The sequence below is a fragment of the Triticum dicoccoides genome, chromosome 7B, assembly GCF_002162155.2.
Source record: "Triticum dicoccoides isolate Atlit2015 ecotype Zavitan chromosome 7B, WEW_v2.0, whole genome shotgun sequence".
In the NCBI taxonomy this organism is placed as follows: domain Eukaryota; kingdom Viridiplantae; phylum Streptophyta; class Magnoliopsida; order Poales; family Poaceae; genus Triticum; species Triticum dicoccoides.
In genome coordinates this window covers 707,718,399-707,732,064 of record NC_041393.1, presented here as the reverse complement: position 1 = coordinate 707,732,064, position 13,666 = coordinate 707,718,399, and the positions used below count along the sequence as shown (strand labels likewise).

Genomic DNA, 13,666 nt, shown 5'->3' with positions numbered 1-13,666 from the left:
AGCCCTCCCGCCGCCGCCGCCCGTCCTGCTCCCTTCCTCTCTGTCTCCTCCCCTCCCATCGCCCATCCGCCCTGGCCCATCTCCTCCCCGCCTGCCGAGCAGACGCGGCCACTCATGCCGCTGCTCTACCGGAGGAGTGTGCCACAAAAGCGGCCGAGCGCGAGGTGCCGGCAGACCGAACCGGTGGCCGCCGCCATGGGGACCGACGAGGACATCATGATGAGGTGAGGATCGTGCTCTCTCTCTCTCTCTCTCTCTCTCTCTCTCTCATCGATGCTTCTTCCATCTCCCGTCATGCAGGTTGTCGCTGCATCCATAGCAGAGGGGATCCGGCCGGCATGCCGCGTCAAACCCTGCTCGAAGCCTGCATCTACTACCTCGCCAGGTGACAGGAGGGGGAAGCTCAAACAGGTATAGCTAGCTCACCACAGCTCGCTCCATCTTCCTTCTTCTCTGTTTGAGCATGTAGCTACTATTCATATTTATGTGGTGGAAACATGTTCAGAGAAGTCGCCCAGAGAATCGGTTCAATTAACCTGTTAGATTTATTCTTTATGTCATATGAATTGGCTATTCAAAGAACAAATCATGATTTATGTAGTAGAAATACGCTTAGTGGGCTATGTGTGAAGGAAGTAGGTCTCACATATGTTCTCTTTAGCTTCATGCCTTTATGAAATGGGATGTCTGGTTCATCCATAAGGGGTCGTAGACATGCCATATTGCATACTAAAACCACACCCTTGCAGTGGTCATAATTGTTGTAAAAGCTTCAGGTCTTAATGGGACTCGGGGGTCTAAGTGATGTGTTCTGTTTCTAATGGACTGTTTTCAGGGCCGATTGTTCTATTTTCTTTATTTATTCATATCAAACGTATGAAGTCGAACAACAAGGAGCAACTTTATTCATGCACCCTATTTTTTCTCTCTTCCCCTCTGAGTTTACAGGAAATTGCTGAAATCACAAAGGAGCATGGAAAGATCGATGAGGCTACTGAAATCAAGCAAGAAGTTGTTTGTAAGTTTGCACGCGCACTAGAATTTTGGATGAACTATTCGTCCACTATAATCATGATGTGTTCATTTGGTGTTAGGCTCTTGCTCTGAACTCACATGCTCTAATTAGTGTTCTATACAGAACAAACCTTTTCATTTTGGCTGATCTCTCAATTTTCCATATACATATGTTCTCCCAGTATGCCTAATTTTATATTCAGAGGTAGCATTGATCTACTTGCCTCCTTCAAAAGGCCATATGTGTTGCTTTCTTTTACTTCTCTTTCGTATCCAGCTATTTAGATCTAGCATTTAAATACGATTAGGTGTAATGTGAAGCATTTGCTTCATTTGCTTGACAGAGGTACCGATTGCTGGATTGTTTATGTTGCTATCTGTTGCAGCAATGTATCCATGAACTGGGACACCTATGAACTGTTTGATACGCCTTTTACGTGTTTGCTTTTGGTCTTGACAGAGGTGCTTGTGCCTCTTACATCCTCTCATGTGCAATCTTTCAATTCTGAAATAGTACATTTAATTGAAGGCTAGAAAAGATTTAGTTCTTATATCAGGAGTCACTACAAGCGCCTATTTATTGAAACATCTCCTCAGATTTAGTTCTTATATCAGGAGTCACTACCGATCAAATGTAGTTATAATATTTCGTGTGTTTTTTCAGAGGAAATGCATTGGACTATCCACTCTACAGCGTGGATTGGGTGGCCAGACTCCACATCTGTGTATCTCTCTTGTGGCATTATTGTGGTGGTCTTGAAATTGGCCCTGTCAAGCTTATACACATGGTTCTCGTTGATGAGTGATGCCCATAGGATAGCTCCATCAGAGAAAACACCTCCATACACCCCTCTGCAGCCATGAACAAACACAATGGGTATTGTATTTTTCATGTCGTTCTATGTTCAGCAGTATCTTTTAACATATCTACATTCTAAACTTTTGATCACCTATCATCGACAGATTGTGTGCATCTTCTAAAGAAACAGGAAAGGGAAGCGTTGTCTGTAGATCACTTTTCCCTTGAAAAAAATAGACAGCGACGAGGTAAACATATAGTTTCCTTCATGAGATGCTTTGTTCAATTTCAGGCAATATCATTCATATCAGACCCTACGTTTAAATTTGTTCTTCAGCTTACCATCGTCGTTACAATCGAATCGAGGGGAACCCCTTTGCTGTGTTGCTCTACAAAAAAACACCTCAAAGTTTCACACCTTTTGGATCCTACCTTTTTGTACCTGCTCAAGACCTGTTATTCAGCTCATGTGCATATTATGACCCGTGTCATCTGTCAGTGTTTCTAAATGGTCAGTGTTTCTATATGATGCCAGCGTTTATTTATGACTGAATTTCTTATTAAGTGGCCAGCAACATGTTTTATAATTAATTAATTATGACCTCCAACGCGCCAAAACATCTATATTCCCAGTCCATTATCATGTCTGATGGTATGAAGCGGCGGGCACCGCGCGGCAAGCCACGCCCCCTGATGCACTACTAAGTGCTTCCTCTATATGTACAAATGACCAGGTCTAATTATTATGAATCCTATGTACAGATGATCAAGTATCTATCCTTTATGTGTACATAACCTGGATTATTGCTTCCTGTTACTACATCATTGACATGAAATGCTTCTAACCCTTTGTTCAGCGGCCCATCAGAATTGACAGCCATCATGGCTATCTAAATATTCTTCTGGCATCTCATAGGTGTCATGCTATGTTGTATTTTGCTTTGTTAGCGGGTTGGGTATGGCCTGAAGGTAGTCTATTTCTATCAGGTGCAAAATAGAATCATGTGTGATAATGGAGAGAAGGATGCTGCTCTTCTCTCGAAGACCACATGATTCCTGCCTTTTAGTGATTGATTTTGCTGACTCAGAACGATGATTTGTTTGCTTTATAGTATCCATCGCCTTTGCCAATTTATTTTTCCTTTGATTAATATCTAAATGTAATTTTGACCCAAAGTTCTCTATTCAATACATGCATAATAATTTTTGCTCAAAAAATACATGCGTAATGTGTAGCTTTTCTGTCAATTGGAAGTGAGCTTCGTTGACCTGGTAGATTTTAAATTAGACTAGCCGCACCTGTGTATTTCTATCAGCTTTTACTATCTGTTCTTCAATGGATCAGTTGCATCAGAATGTAGGTAGTGTTGACCGTAAAGCTATAAATTCAGCTCTACATGCTTTTGTCCGTGCAACTAAGATCAATTTTCCGATTCATTTATTGTGAAATCTTATTCTACAAGAGGCAAAAGGTCATTTCTGTTTGTTCTTAATGTTAATATGTAGTCCTGCCTCCGATACCCTCACAAATTTAATGGATTCTCCTGTTATTATTTTCTTATAGTTGTATCTGGAGCATTGGCATCTCTAGCCGAGCCGCGCAAGCAGAAAGCGGAGCAGGAGCAGCTCGGGGACGAAGCCAAGGTCTAAAATGCCGAATCTCCCAATAAAGTGGTACTGTATACCGTTCACTCTGCATCTTCTACCTCAACCAGAATATAGCTACCAAACACATCAATCTTCTACTGAATCATGCACTGGACTTGCACTAACTATGTTGATGTTTGTTTTTCCGTGGGAAGCAAAATTCATTTCTGTTAAATTAATGCAAGGTAACCAGACCCACCTTTGCATATATATTTTAGTTGAAAGAGAATTGAACCATATATGCTGGGTGCCAATAAAGTTATCTATTGGTTCCTTCTGTTGCTTTATTCGGCTTCTATTGGTTGTGTTTCTCACGAAAACTAACTTATGTTGAGTTTCTATTGGTTGTGTCACTTTCCAGGTTGAGTTGAGCATATGTATACCTATCTCAGTCGGTGAGGTTTCTCTACCTTCGCTCTGTGACTCAGATTGATTTCTTTTTCTAGGCTTTTACTGTATAATGTGTCTGTACTATTGTTGCATGTCCTTAATTGTTTATGTTGCTGAAAGCACAACCACCAATACTATGTTGTTGATAGATAGAAGATTTTAGAAGCGCATTGTTTCAGAATTAAGAAATTTATGTCTCTGATATGGAAGTATGTATTATGTTGTTGTTGCCAAGATCTAGCATTCTAATTGTTGATCCTTTTCTAGAAAATAAGATACCATGGTTATTTGTGTTGTGACTTCGCAGGCGAAAATAATTATGTGTGGTTTCATGGACCCTTACCTTATTGATGGGCACCACACAGAGCTTGAGGAGATGTAGGCCAGCGTGCCACCTCTTACGCTTTTCATGTAACCGCTGAGCCGCCTTCTTTGCTTCAGAGGCTTCTTGTGTCACCATAGGTTTGTGATTCTTATATGTTGCCCATATTGTAGGCCATGTAGAATACTAAGATAAAATAATTTTAATTTTATCTTTTATATTCTTTTATGTTAAAGAGGCTACAATGTATCCAGATCATTGTATATTTTCCAGAGTGATTCTCCTTCATATAGACTAAATTATTTTCTCCCTGTCCATGAGATGCACTATTTGAATAGTTTGCCTAACACGATATGTCCTTATCCATATCCATATCCGTGTGTCACAACATGCAAGCAAATAAAATGAAGGAGTGTGGACAAAGTTATATATCAAGCAAATCGAATGAAGGTGTGTGGACAAAGTTATATATCCAATAGTCAACCATGTAGTTTACTATTGTGCAGTATGAAAAACAGTGTAAATAAGTTATCTGAGACTAATACTATGGCCTGCTTTTGGTTTCTATCATACCAAATGATTGCTTTGGTATTTCATGTCACATTGTATAACAAATGCGCCGATGGCATGTAGATAGGGCCATTTTTTAGATATTTTACGGGGTGATTACTGTTGTGAGTATCTACCATCACCTACTCTATGAGTAATATCATATATATTTCCATCCTGGGGTATATTGAGTACTATCAGATGTTAATCGAAAAAGAGCTATATCAGGGATTTGATCATTGAGCTTTTTTGATTAATTCCTTGATACATTTCCATCCTGATATAGTCTCTGCATTTCCATCCTTAATAGACACACGCATGTGGGAGTTGGGTTTCGGCAAGTAGCACCTCTTCGATTAAGTTGTCCCGTTACATGTGCTAAACTTGCTATACTACTAATGCATCATGCGGCTTGATCTTCACTGCTTGGTCATATCGGTTGGACCGGCATCCTCGCGCCTAGGCGCGTTGCCGATCTAGTTATGCTTATATAAGGTAGGAGTTATGTCCTAATAGGACACTTGTATCCATGGGTTCCTATATATTGTGAGGGTAGACGCTAGATGTAACCGATGGAACATAATAGCACAGGTACGCAAGCGGAACCGGCGGCGTGTGCCAGCGCCTGGGTGGCCGGTGTGTGATATTGTGACGGTGTCATGAGGAGCAGCGCCCGTAGTCATGCCCTAGGGATGTACCCATGTTGTTGAACCTCGTTAACAAATTTCGTTGTCGTGCCTTATGTGATTGGCTGGTTGCTTGATCCTCGGTGGATCAACGGTGACCTCGGATTATTCTAACATGAATCATAAGAAGTATTGCTTTATTGCGAAGAACAAAAGGTGCTACGATATGCAATGTTGCTTCTTACAATGGGATGCCCCTGCAAAATAAAACACATATGGCCCCTGTGTATGATTGTGGGTTTGGACCCACCCATCATAGACAGCGCGTATGTCAAAACTGTGCAAGTAAATTTTTTGTGGGGACAAATACAAGTATGCCACCGAGTTCAATATTCATCGCAACAATTTCAGAGGAAAAAGGAAGCAAACCTGTATCATTATTAGACATCTCAAAGTAAGAATGTGTGTTTGGAAGATAACTATTAACACTTCACATGTGAAAGTAGACACATGTATGTATATGTATCTATGTACTCATACATATATATAGCCTCACAAATCCATGTCGCCAACTTCGCCCTAGGCTCCTCCAAAACATAGAACATAGTGCAAAGAATCGATAAACAATGTCAAAACATATATATGACATGTGGACTCACACCCCACGCATCATATACATGGCGTATGTCAAAACCATGCATTAACCACATAGTTAAAGAAAGGCAAATCCTTATAATTTTGCATGTAACCACATAGTTATTTTCCTCAACTATGAAAATCAATGGCGCCTTCTTACTGCTACATCTGTGCAATGTCCTTGTTATACTGATCTATCCATCCATGTATGATCTCAATTTCCTGTCTCCTTTGTTCTACAACCCAGTCTGGGTCATCCTTGGTTGCAGATCTGAAGTCCAAATGATGGGCCCCTGAAAATCACCATCACAAAACGTAGCCCGCATAAGTAAGTTCAGAATACTTTTGACCTTGCATATTTTCTTTAACTTCATGTTTACCTTTCTCTGTGACAAGAGCAATGATGCTGGATGATATGTTCTTGAGCACCCTGATAGCAGTTTGAAAGGAAGACTATTAGTATTGTTTACAATGGTAACAAAATTACCTGAATGGTTGCAACTATCGACTGAAGAATTCAGATAGTGAAATCTTTTACTCTTACCCGCCTCGACTCCATGGGTCTCGCATCCCATTGGAGAAGATAATGTTGCTCCCAAACCTCTTGAGAACTTTGTCAATTTTCTGCAGTGGATTGTGCAATGCAGTAGCAGGTGAGCACATGCCACCCAAGTGACCCAACAATTATTACTACTGACGGTTCATATGTAAACACTAAAAAAATCTGAAAGAAAACTTACATGGCCACCATATTCAGTAGTGATCCAGTGCATCCTCGGACGAACTCCATAATTGGCAAGGCAGCCCTTGGACCTCTCCTCGTAGCTAAAGCCGAATGGTGGAAACATGCTCTCATTTGACACAGCCATTGGCATGACCATCTCTGTGCAGGCCTGTATAAGGGTTGTTTCAGGAAACAAACACATATATCATATATGAATTTCAGTCTTGCAGTGTTATCAGTAAACCACATGTATGTCACTGTCTGTCAGGATTTTACCTGCCAGCCCCAGCCGCTGAGGCCATGGGGGTCATCCCCACCTTCCACCTGGAAGCACTTCTGGTCGCCTGTGTAATTGTAGTACAAGCTCGCCGCTGCGAAAGCTTTTTCGACGACGTCTGCTCCCGCGGGGAAAGAATCAATGATCTTGCACATCTGTAGAAATGTCAGGAGAATTACATGCTCAGCAGAAGAGAATAAAAAGCAGGTCCTGTTTTTGCATGACTCAGTTTGGTAACTCTGGAACTCTTGTTTCTCTGCTCGTTCACTTGATATAATTCAGGCAAAAGTAAGGGTTGTTAATTAGGTTACAAGTGGCTAACCTCTTTGACAGGGTAAGCAGGCAGATTTTGCAGGAAATTGGCTGGAGTTGGATAGTCCGTCATGGCCGTGTAGGTGAATGCCGTATATAGAAAGTTGGTCAGCGAATCAGCGGACTGCACGGTCCTAAAAGTTGAGGGATAACACAATATCATAAACCCGAGTCATCGCCATTAGTTCAGATATGGCGCTCTTCATTAGTTCACCCCACTCGGGCAATCTTATCAAGATGAGGTTTTCATGTTCAGACATGTATGCAACTGAGCTGAGTGTCTATGTCAGTAGCAAATCTATCCTTTGGACTTAATGTACATCTTATCAAGAATCTCTTATCCTGCAAGTCATCTTTTTTCATGTATTTCTTGCCTACAAGGTTTGACTATTTATTTGCTTTACTTACACTTCACACATAGAAAAAGAATACTTGTAGTCTTAAATCTCTTGTTTTTATCCCTATATTAATGAATTTTATACAGTTTTCAGTCAAAAAAAATTATCAGTTAGACAAAGCTTACTTGCAGGTCCTGAAGGTTTTGCTGAGCTCCAAGAGCCCTGTCTCGTTTGATCCCCTGTCATCTAACACATCCCAGACCGCCTTGATGACACTGAAGCAATTCAGGCTCTCAGACTGCAAAATGTTACAGTCAGCTAAATAAACAGCTATGTCTTTCGTTGCAAACTTCAGCTTGGGAGAAGGACTAATCAAGCACCAATCAGACAAAGATGTCACTAGCAACATGTCATTATTCCATTCCTTGTTCTATCTTGTTTGTACCGTATTATAAATAACAGATGGGTCATCGGTCATCGATAATGAACAAAATACTCCAATTTGCATATATTTTTGGAAAATTAAGGACCTTATTCGTGCAGCCGCCTACTGATAGCCCTTTGGTGCAGTTATGCATCGCAATCAAGCTAATCAACTTAGCCATGACTCTTAATCAAGACCTTAACTAGACATCCACATCACTGGCTGGCCGGTGCCATTTCAGTCACCCATTTGAAAAAATAATTCTTGAAAGATTCTAATCAAACACATTCATTAAATTCCACGCTAATGAAGAGAAACGTTGTAACCAATTTATGACCCACAAATGAAAACCATTAAGTTGCCGCTAGGGTATTGATAACAGTACAGGAAGAGAGACATGCTAACGGACGGACATACAACAAGTGAAATGCAATACTACTCCCTCTATCCCAAAATAAGAAAATTGTATTAAATCAGCGACACTAAAGATTTTTTTTAGAAAAGGAGAATTACCCTAAATCAGCAACATTTATTTTGCTAAAGTTATACTAAATCAATGACACTTATTTTAGAACGGACGGAGTACTACAATCATTCAGAGACACCGTCGATTAGTCTGCAGCAGACGGACGGGATGTTCCGTGTTAGGATAATATCTTGCAGTAGTATTGGGACATCCAAGCTAGTTGTGCACGTGAGAGAGGTTAGTTCACGAAGTTAAGTCCGGCTAGAAGTTTGCTTGGCTGTCCTAGTTCGACTAGGTTTAGCTATACGTCGGCCCGGGTCTTGTATATATATTTACATGACCACGGCTGCAACTTTGAAAGATCACCGGGAAGAAAAGGAGAAAATAAAAAGAGAAAAAAGAGGGCACTACAGGGGCCTTTTGGCTAAAGTTTTTGCGCGTGTTCGTCGTGTGCTTTTTGATGTGATTGGTCCTGAGGACGAGTTCCAACATTTTGAAGAGTGAAGGACAATAATTTGACCAGTGACAGTGGGCCATCCACCCAGAAATTATTTGACCAACTTATCTTTTAGACTATTATAACGAAGTGGTAATTAATTCTAGTAAGTACCTTGAAGTCCTGCGTGACAGTGTCATCGAAGCCTGACCAGGAGCTGATGTCTTCGAACTGCAGGATTGGTGCAGAGGATGCCAGGGCCCCCATGGCGACATGGGGGTACTTGAGCCTGAACCATGATGCCAGCACTAGAAACAACAACCAGAAGACAACAACATTATTTACTTCTTCTTTTTTGGAATATCCACATGAGAACGTCAATTCTATATTAGCTCATCCTATTCGCGACAATATTATGAGCCGACAGACTCAGTCACTTACGAATCATATATATATACCTAAGAGAGTCGTCCTGATTAACTTACTCTCTTAACATATAATCATGTCACTTCACCGTACAATTATAAATGGGATAGGACTCGCCTCAACATACAATCGTGCATGGAAAACTATCCATCACAACATTCAACCATGCATGAATGTTTTTAATTTAATTATTCTACTTATATTTAATAAATATTGTTACAAGTACACATAATCAAATATAATAGGAGGACAGTGTCACATACAGGGAAGAAAACAAAACGCATCTGGCGACTCACGGCCAGGACTCGATCTAGCGACTGTGTTCACCTCGAAGGTGGCTTTGGGTTGATCTTTGTATACCTTTTATTAGCCATTGTTGAATAACTTAATAAAGATGATTGCTTGCATCATTTTGATGCAGGGGCCGAGGGTAATCCTCCTTTTTTTAAATCACATAATGAAATATATGTATTTTAATTTTTTGTTCTCATGTTATCAACATAAATCTTCATGAACCAATTCGTATAGCAACTCGCACGGTCTCCTCTAGTTGATTCAAGTGTTGTAGCCCATAGGATTTAGCAATTTTAGCCACCAAATACTCTTATACATTATATGCATTTTCGTATAGTGGTAACATATTTTTGTATAAACTAAACAAGTAGATCCAGCCGCACGTCACACGCACGAATATATTAGACAAAAGGCCAGTGCTCTTCATAAGTTTAGCATTTTCGTAGACAGAAAAGCGTTAATTAGTGAGGGACTTACTGCCTCCGTAGGAGCCACCAAAGACGACGACGGGGGCGTCGACGGCGGAGAGGTTCTGCTTGAGGCTGGTTATAAGGACGGCGAAGTCGGCGAGCGCCTGCGTGGACGTTAGGTAGCCCAGCGTGTCCGGCGACTGGGACGAGTCGTTCCCGAATGGCCGTGACTCCCCGTAGAACCGATGCTGCACCCGCACAAATTTCAAAAAGTAAGTAACAAGTAGCACTAATTGAACTTAAAGTACCAGACAACGGCAAAAATGGCGCCTGCCGCCTGGTGTGCAGTTAGCGCATTCGCCATTGAATTCAGTGTTTCTTAAGGTCCGGAGAGAATCAACACGACAATCAATACACCGTCACCGATGAAGATGTGATGATTATAGCTTAGAATAAGAGCCATGACGGTACCTCGATGAAGACGAGGAGGGCGCCAAACTGGGGAGCGATGTCGAACATGAAGCCCGTATTGGTCGTGAACCACTCGATGTCGCCCTCGTTGCCGGTGTACACGAACAGCGGCCCGGCGGTGGGTTTCCGCCGCCAGAAGGTGTCGTTGAGGAGGTACTTGTGGGAGAAGAGGCGGGAGGAGTTGGGCGTGAAGGTGAAGTGGTCCAGCTCCTGCGGGAAGTAGTGCGCCGTGAACGGCTTCGCGGTGCCGTTGTCCGCCGCGGCGTACCTGCCGCCGGAGCTTGCAGCCCGCTGCTGATGTAGAGAAGCGAGTCCAGCAGGGAAATAACGTTGATGGGTTGTGCGCCTGGAGGAGCTTGCTGCTGCCGCCAGTTCCGGCGCGAAGGCCGCGAGGAGGAGGAGCAGCAGCGCCGGGACAACCGCGGCGGTCATGGAGGGCGTCATTTTTGGCCGTCGAGTGTCCACCCTCTCCGCAGCCTCTGCTCGGGTGGGTTGGGGTTTAAGAACAGGGAAGAAGGTGCGGTTGCGGGAGAGACTGGGACGAAACGGTCGTGCGCCGCATTGTCTGGTTCGCCTTGTCGGGCACATACGGATGCAATGGACGGACCCAGATGATTGATTTTAGCCGGCCGGCGACGGGACGCGAGACGCGCCGAACCTGGCAGCTAGTCCGTCCATCGATGCACTACTCACTGGCTTGGCAGCCTCTAGTCCTGCAAGGCAGCTTGGAGACGACCGGCCACAACGCGACGCCGGCGTTCTCTCGCCGGCCTTACAAGATGGCCGATCCGAATCTGACCATCCGCGTCGCCGTCGCATCGTCCGCAACGAGACGCGACACGGCGTCGCCGCCGGAGCGAGTCTTTGGCAGAAAACGAAGAAAACGGTGCCGTGACAAGAGCAAAGCGGGTGGGGCGGTGGAGGTTGTTCCCTCCTGTCGGCTGCGTTGCGGTTGCCACCGAGCCCTGTGTCTTCTCGTCCTACCTCCAGGTCTCTTGTTGGTGGCCTTAGTGAGACAGTGAAGATGGTGCAGTATCCGTGGTGGCACAGACTGATGGGCAGCATATTGGATGGTGTGCTTCCGTTTGTCTGGGGTGGCGGTGGTAGTTCTGGGGCAGGAGAAATCTTTGGCGGCCCGTTCGCCACCGGCGCGGCTACACCCTTGGGCGTTGCGGGACCCTCCCGAGGGGTGTCGGTGATACCCCTTCCCCACTGACATCCGCGTACTGGGGGAAACCCTAGGACTTGTCAGGGCAGCAGCGTCGTCATCGTCGCATTTTTTCATGAAGATGTTGCTTGATACACGAGGCTTCGGAGTGCTTGGCGGGCGGTGGTACTTCTCCGGAAGGTGTAGCGGGTGTCAGCCATCTTTGCTTAGTTGAGCTGCCGGCATTTGTTTCTTTTTTCTTTCTCTCCTTTTTCTTTTGGGCTTGTTTATGCTGCGGCCCCAGCAAGCTGGTTGTATCGATTGGATATTGCTTTATAATCTAAAGCGGGGGAAAATCCTTTTTCTTAAAAGTGAATATCCATGTTGAACCTCGCGTGATGTCGGGCCTACTTGTGTCCAATGTACTAGCAGCTGCCACCCTCCCCCCAAACCTTAGGTGGCTTTGGCAAACTCTCTAGACTTCATCGGTGAGATTGTGAATTCGCATCCTCTCTACTAGACGCTCAGGAGAGTGCGGGAAGGGGAATCTCGATTCCTTCGCTTCGGTTAGTACTTTATGTTGATTTTTTTTAGTTCTTGCAGATGCGGCGTTCTGGCGGATGGCGTCGCTTCTTCTTCAAATTTGTCTTCTGGGCTCAAAATCTTCTCGAGTTCGTCTGTCTGGACGTAATCAATGGAGCTCCGGCATGGATTCTTCATGTCTCCTTGGGGCTGTAAGGCTAGGGTTTCTTGTCAAGTGATGAAATTTGGTCTCAACTGTTTCAGATTTATACAAGGGTTCAATGGTAGATTTATACAAGGGTTCAATGGTGACAACTGTGACTCCGGGACGTTGGTCCTGAGGGGGGCGTGCATGAAGACTTTTCGATTGTCATCGACAAAGCCAAGCTGCCTTCGATAGGGGAGTAGCGACAACGGCACATCGGCGGCTCATTGTAACAGCAGTTGGTCGTTCGACGGTTTTGAAATCTTAGTATAATTTTTATTATGTTTGAGATTCTTTATACTTTCAATTAACGTAATTCTTTTTTTTAAAAAAGGAACTCGTGTGCTATCGTCTTATCAATCGATGACCAGCTCGAGCGGAAGAGCACGAGGGATGGGTCCCCTCCACTGTAGGCATTGTCCAATCGTAAAAACACCAGAGGTGCCCCCATCACACCCGAATATCATCTCCGTGTGTGAACAGGTAGCATCACAGATTGATTCACAAGAAAATAAAAATAAAGACAGAAGAAATGGACAGCTCTCATATTTTGTTGGTTTTTACTTTTTTTACTTTTTAGTTTTTGTTTTTCTTAATATTATTCTATTTGGTCTTCCAAATTTTATAAATATAGATATTAAAAAACATTTATGTAAATTTTTTAAAAAAATGTTAATCCAAGCATTTTAAAAATATTAAATATGTGTACACCAAATGTTTCTCATGTCATGAAAAGTGTATACAAAAAAATATACTAAAAATGTTAATAAAGCATGTGAAAAAATAATTAATCAAGTATTTAAAAAAATCAAGAATTTTAAAATCTTCAAATGTGTATAGAAAAGAATGGTGTCATATATACGAAAAATATATCCAAAATACAATATGTATGAAAAATTGTATATGACGCAAATATGAGAAAATGTAGCACATGCACAAAAATATTGAAAATGAAACATAAATTCAAAAAATGTTGCTCGTCTATACCAGACTGTTACTAATATATTTCTAAAAATTGAAACATGTATAAAAAATGTTCCTTTTATATATGAAAAATGTATAATGTGCATTTAAAATAGTTGTGAAACAAAAAATTGAAAAACACTTAATCATGTATTTCAAAACATTTTAAATACGTATAAAAAATGTTACTGATGTATATGAAAAATGTAGATTGTAAATTCAAATATTGAACATAAAACATTAATTTTAAAAATATGGATTGTGTATC

General features: G+C 42.4%; 1 protein-coding gene and 1 long non-coding RNA gene across 6 annotated transcripts; one reads left to right on the top strand and one right to left on the bottom strand.

Annotated features, from left to right (window-relative positions):
- The first annotated feature begins 6 nt into the window (after window positions 1-6).
- LOC119336413 lies at window positions 7-7,662 on the top strand. 5 transcript variants are annotated; one of them, XR_005162464.1, is made up of 10 exons: window positions 7-224; window positions 301-411; window positions 949-1,018; window positions 1,679-1,891; window positions 1,978-2,061; window positions 2,151-2,324; window positions 3,378-3,855; window positions 4,158-4,312; window positions 6,231-6,311; window positions 6,976-7,662. It is a non-coding gene; the product is annotated as an uncharacterized LOC119336413 (long non-coding RNA). The 5 variants fall into 5 exon arrangements; XR_005162462.1 differs by having other exon boundaries at window positions 6,253-7,662; XR_005162461.1 differs by having other exon boundaries at window positions 6,231-7,662.
- LOC119336411 (lysosomal Pro-X carboxypeptidase-like) lies at window positions 6,146-11,019 on the bottom strand. Its single transcript, XM_037608422.1, has 10 exons — window positions 10,562-11,019; window positions 10,158-10,338; window positions 9,135-9,268; window positions 7,820-7,932; window positions 7,307-7,430; window positions 6,984-7,139; window positions 6,724-6,876; window positions 6,528-6,607; window positions 6,364-6,413; window positions 6,146-6,276 (listed from the first exon to the last, which is right to left on the bottom strand). The coding sequence occupies exons 1-10, from the start codon at window positions 11,003-11,005 to the stop codon at window positions 6,146-6,148; spliced, it is 1,566 nt and encodes a 521-aa protein (XP_037464319.1). The 5' UTR covers window positions 11,006-11,019.
- Window positions 11,020-13,666: the final 2,647 nt, after the last annotated feature.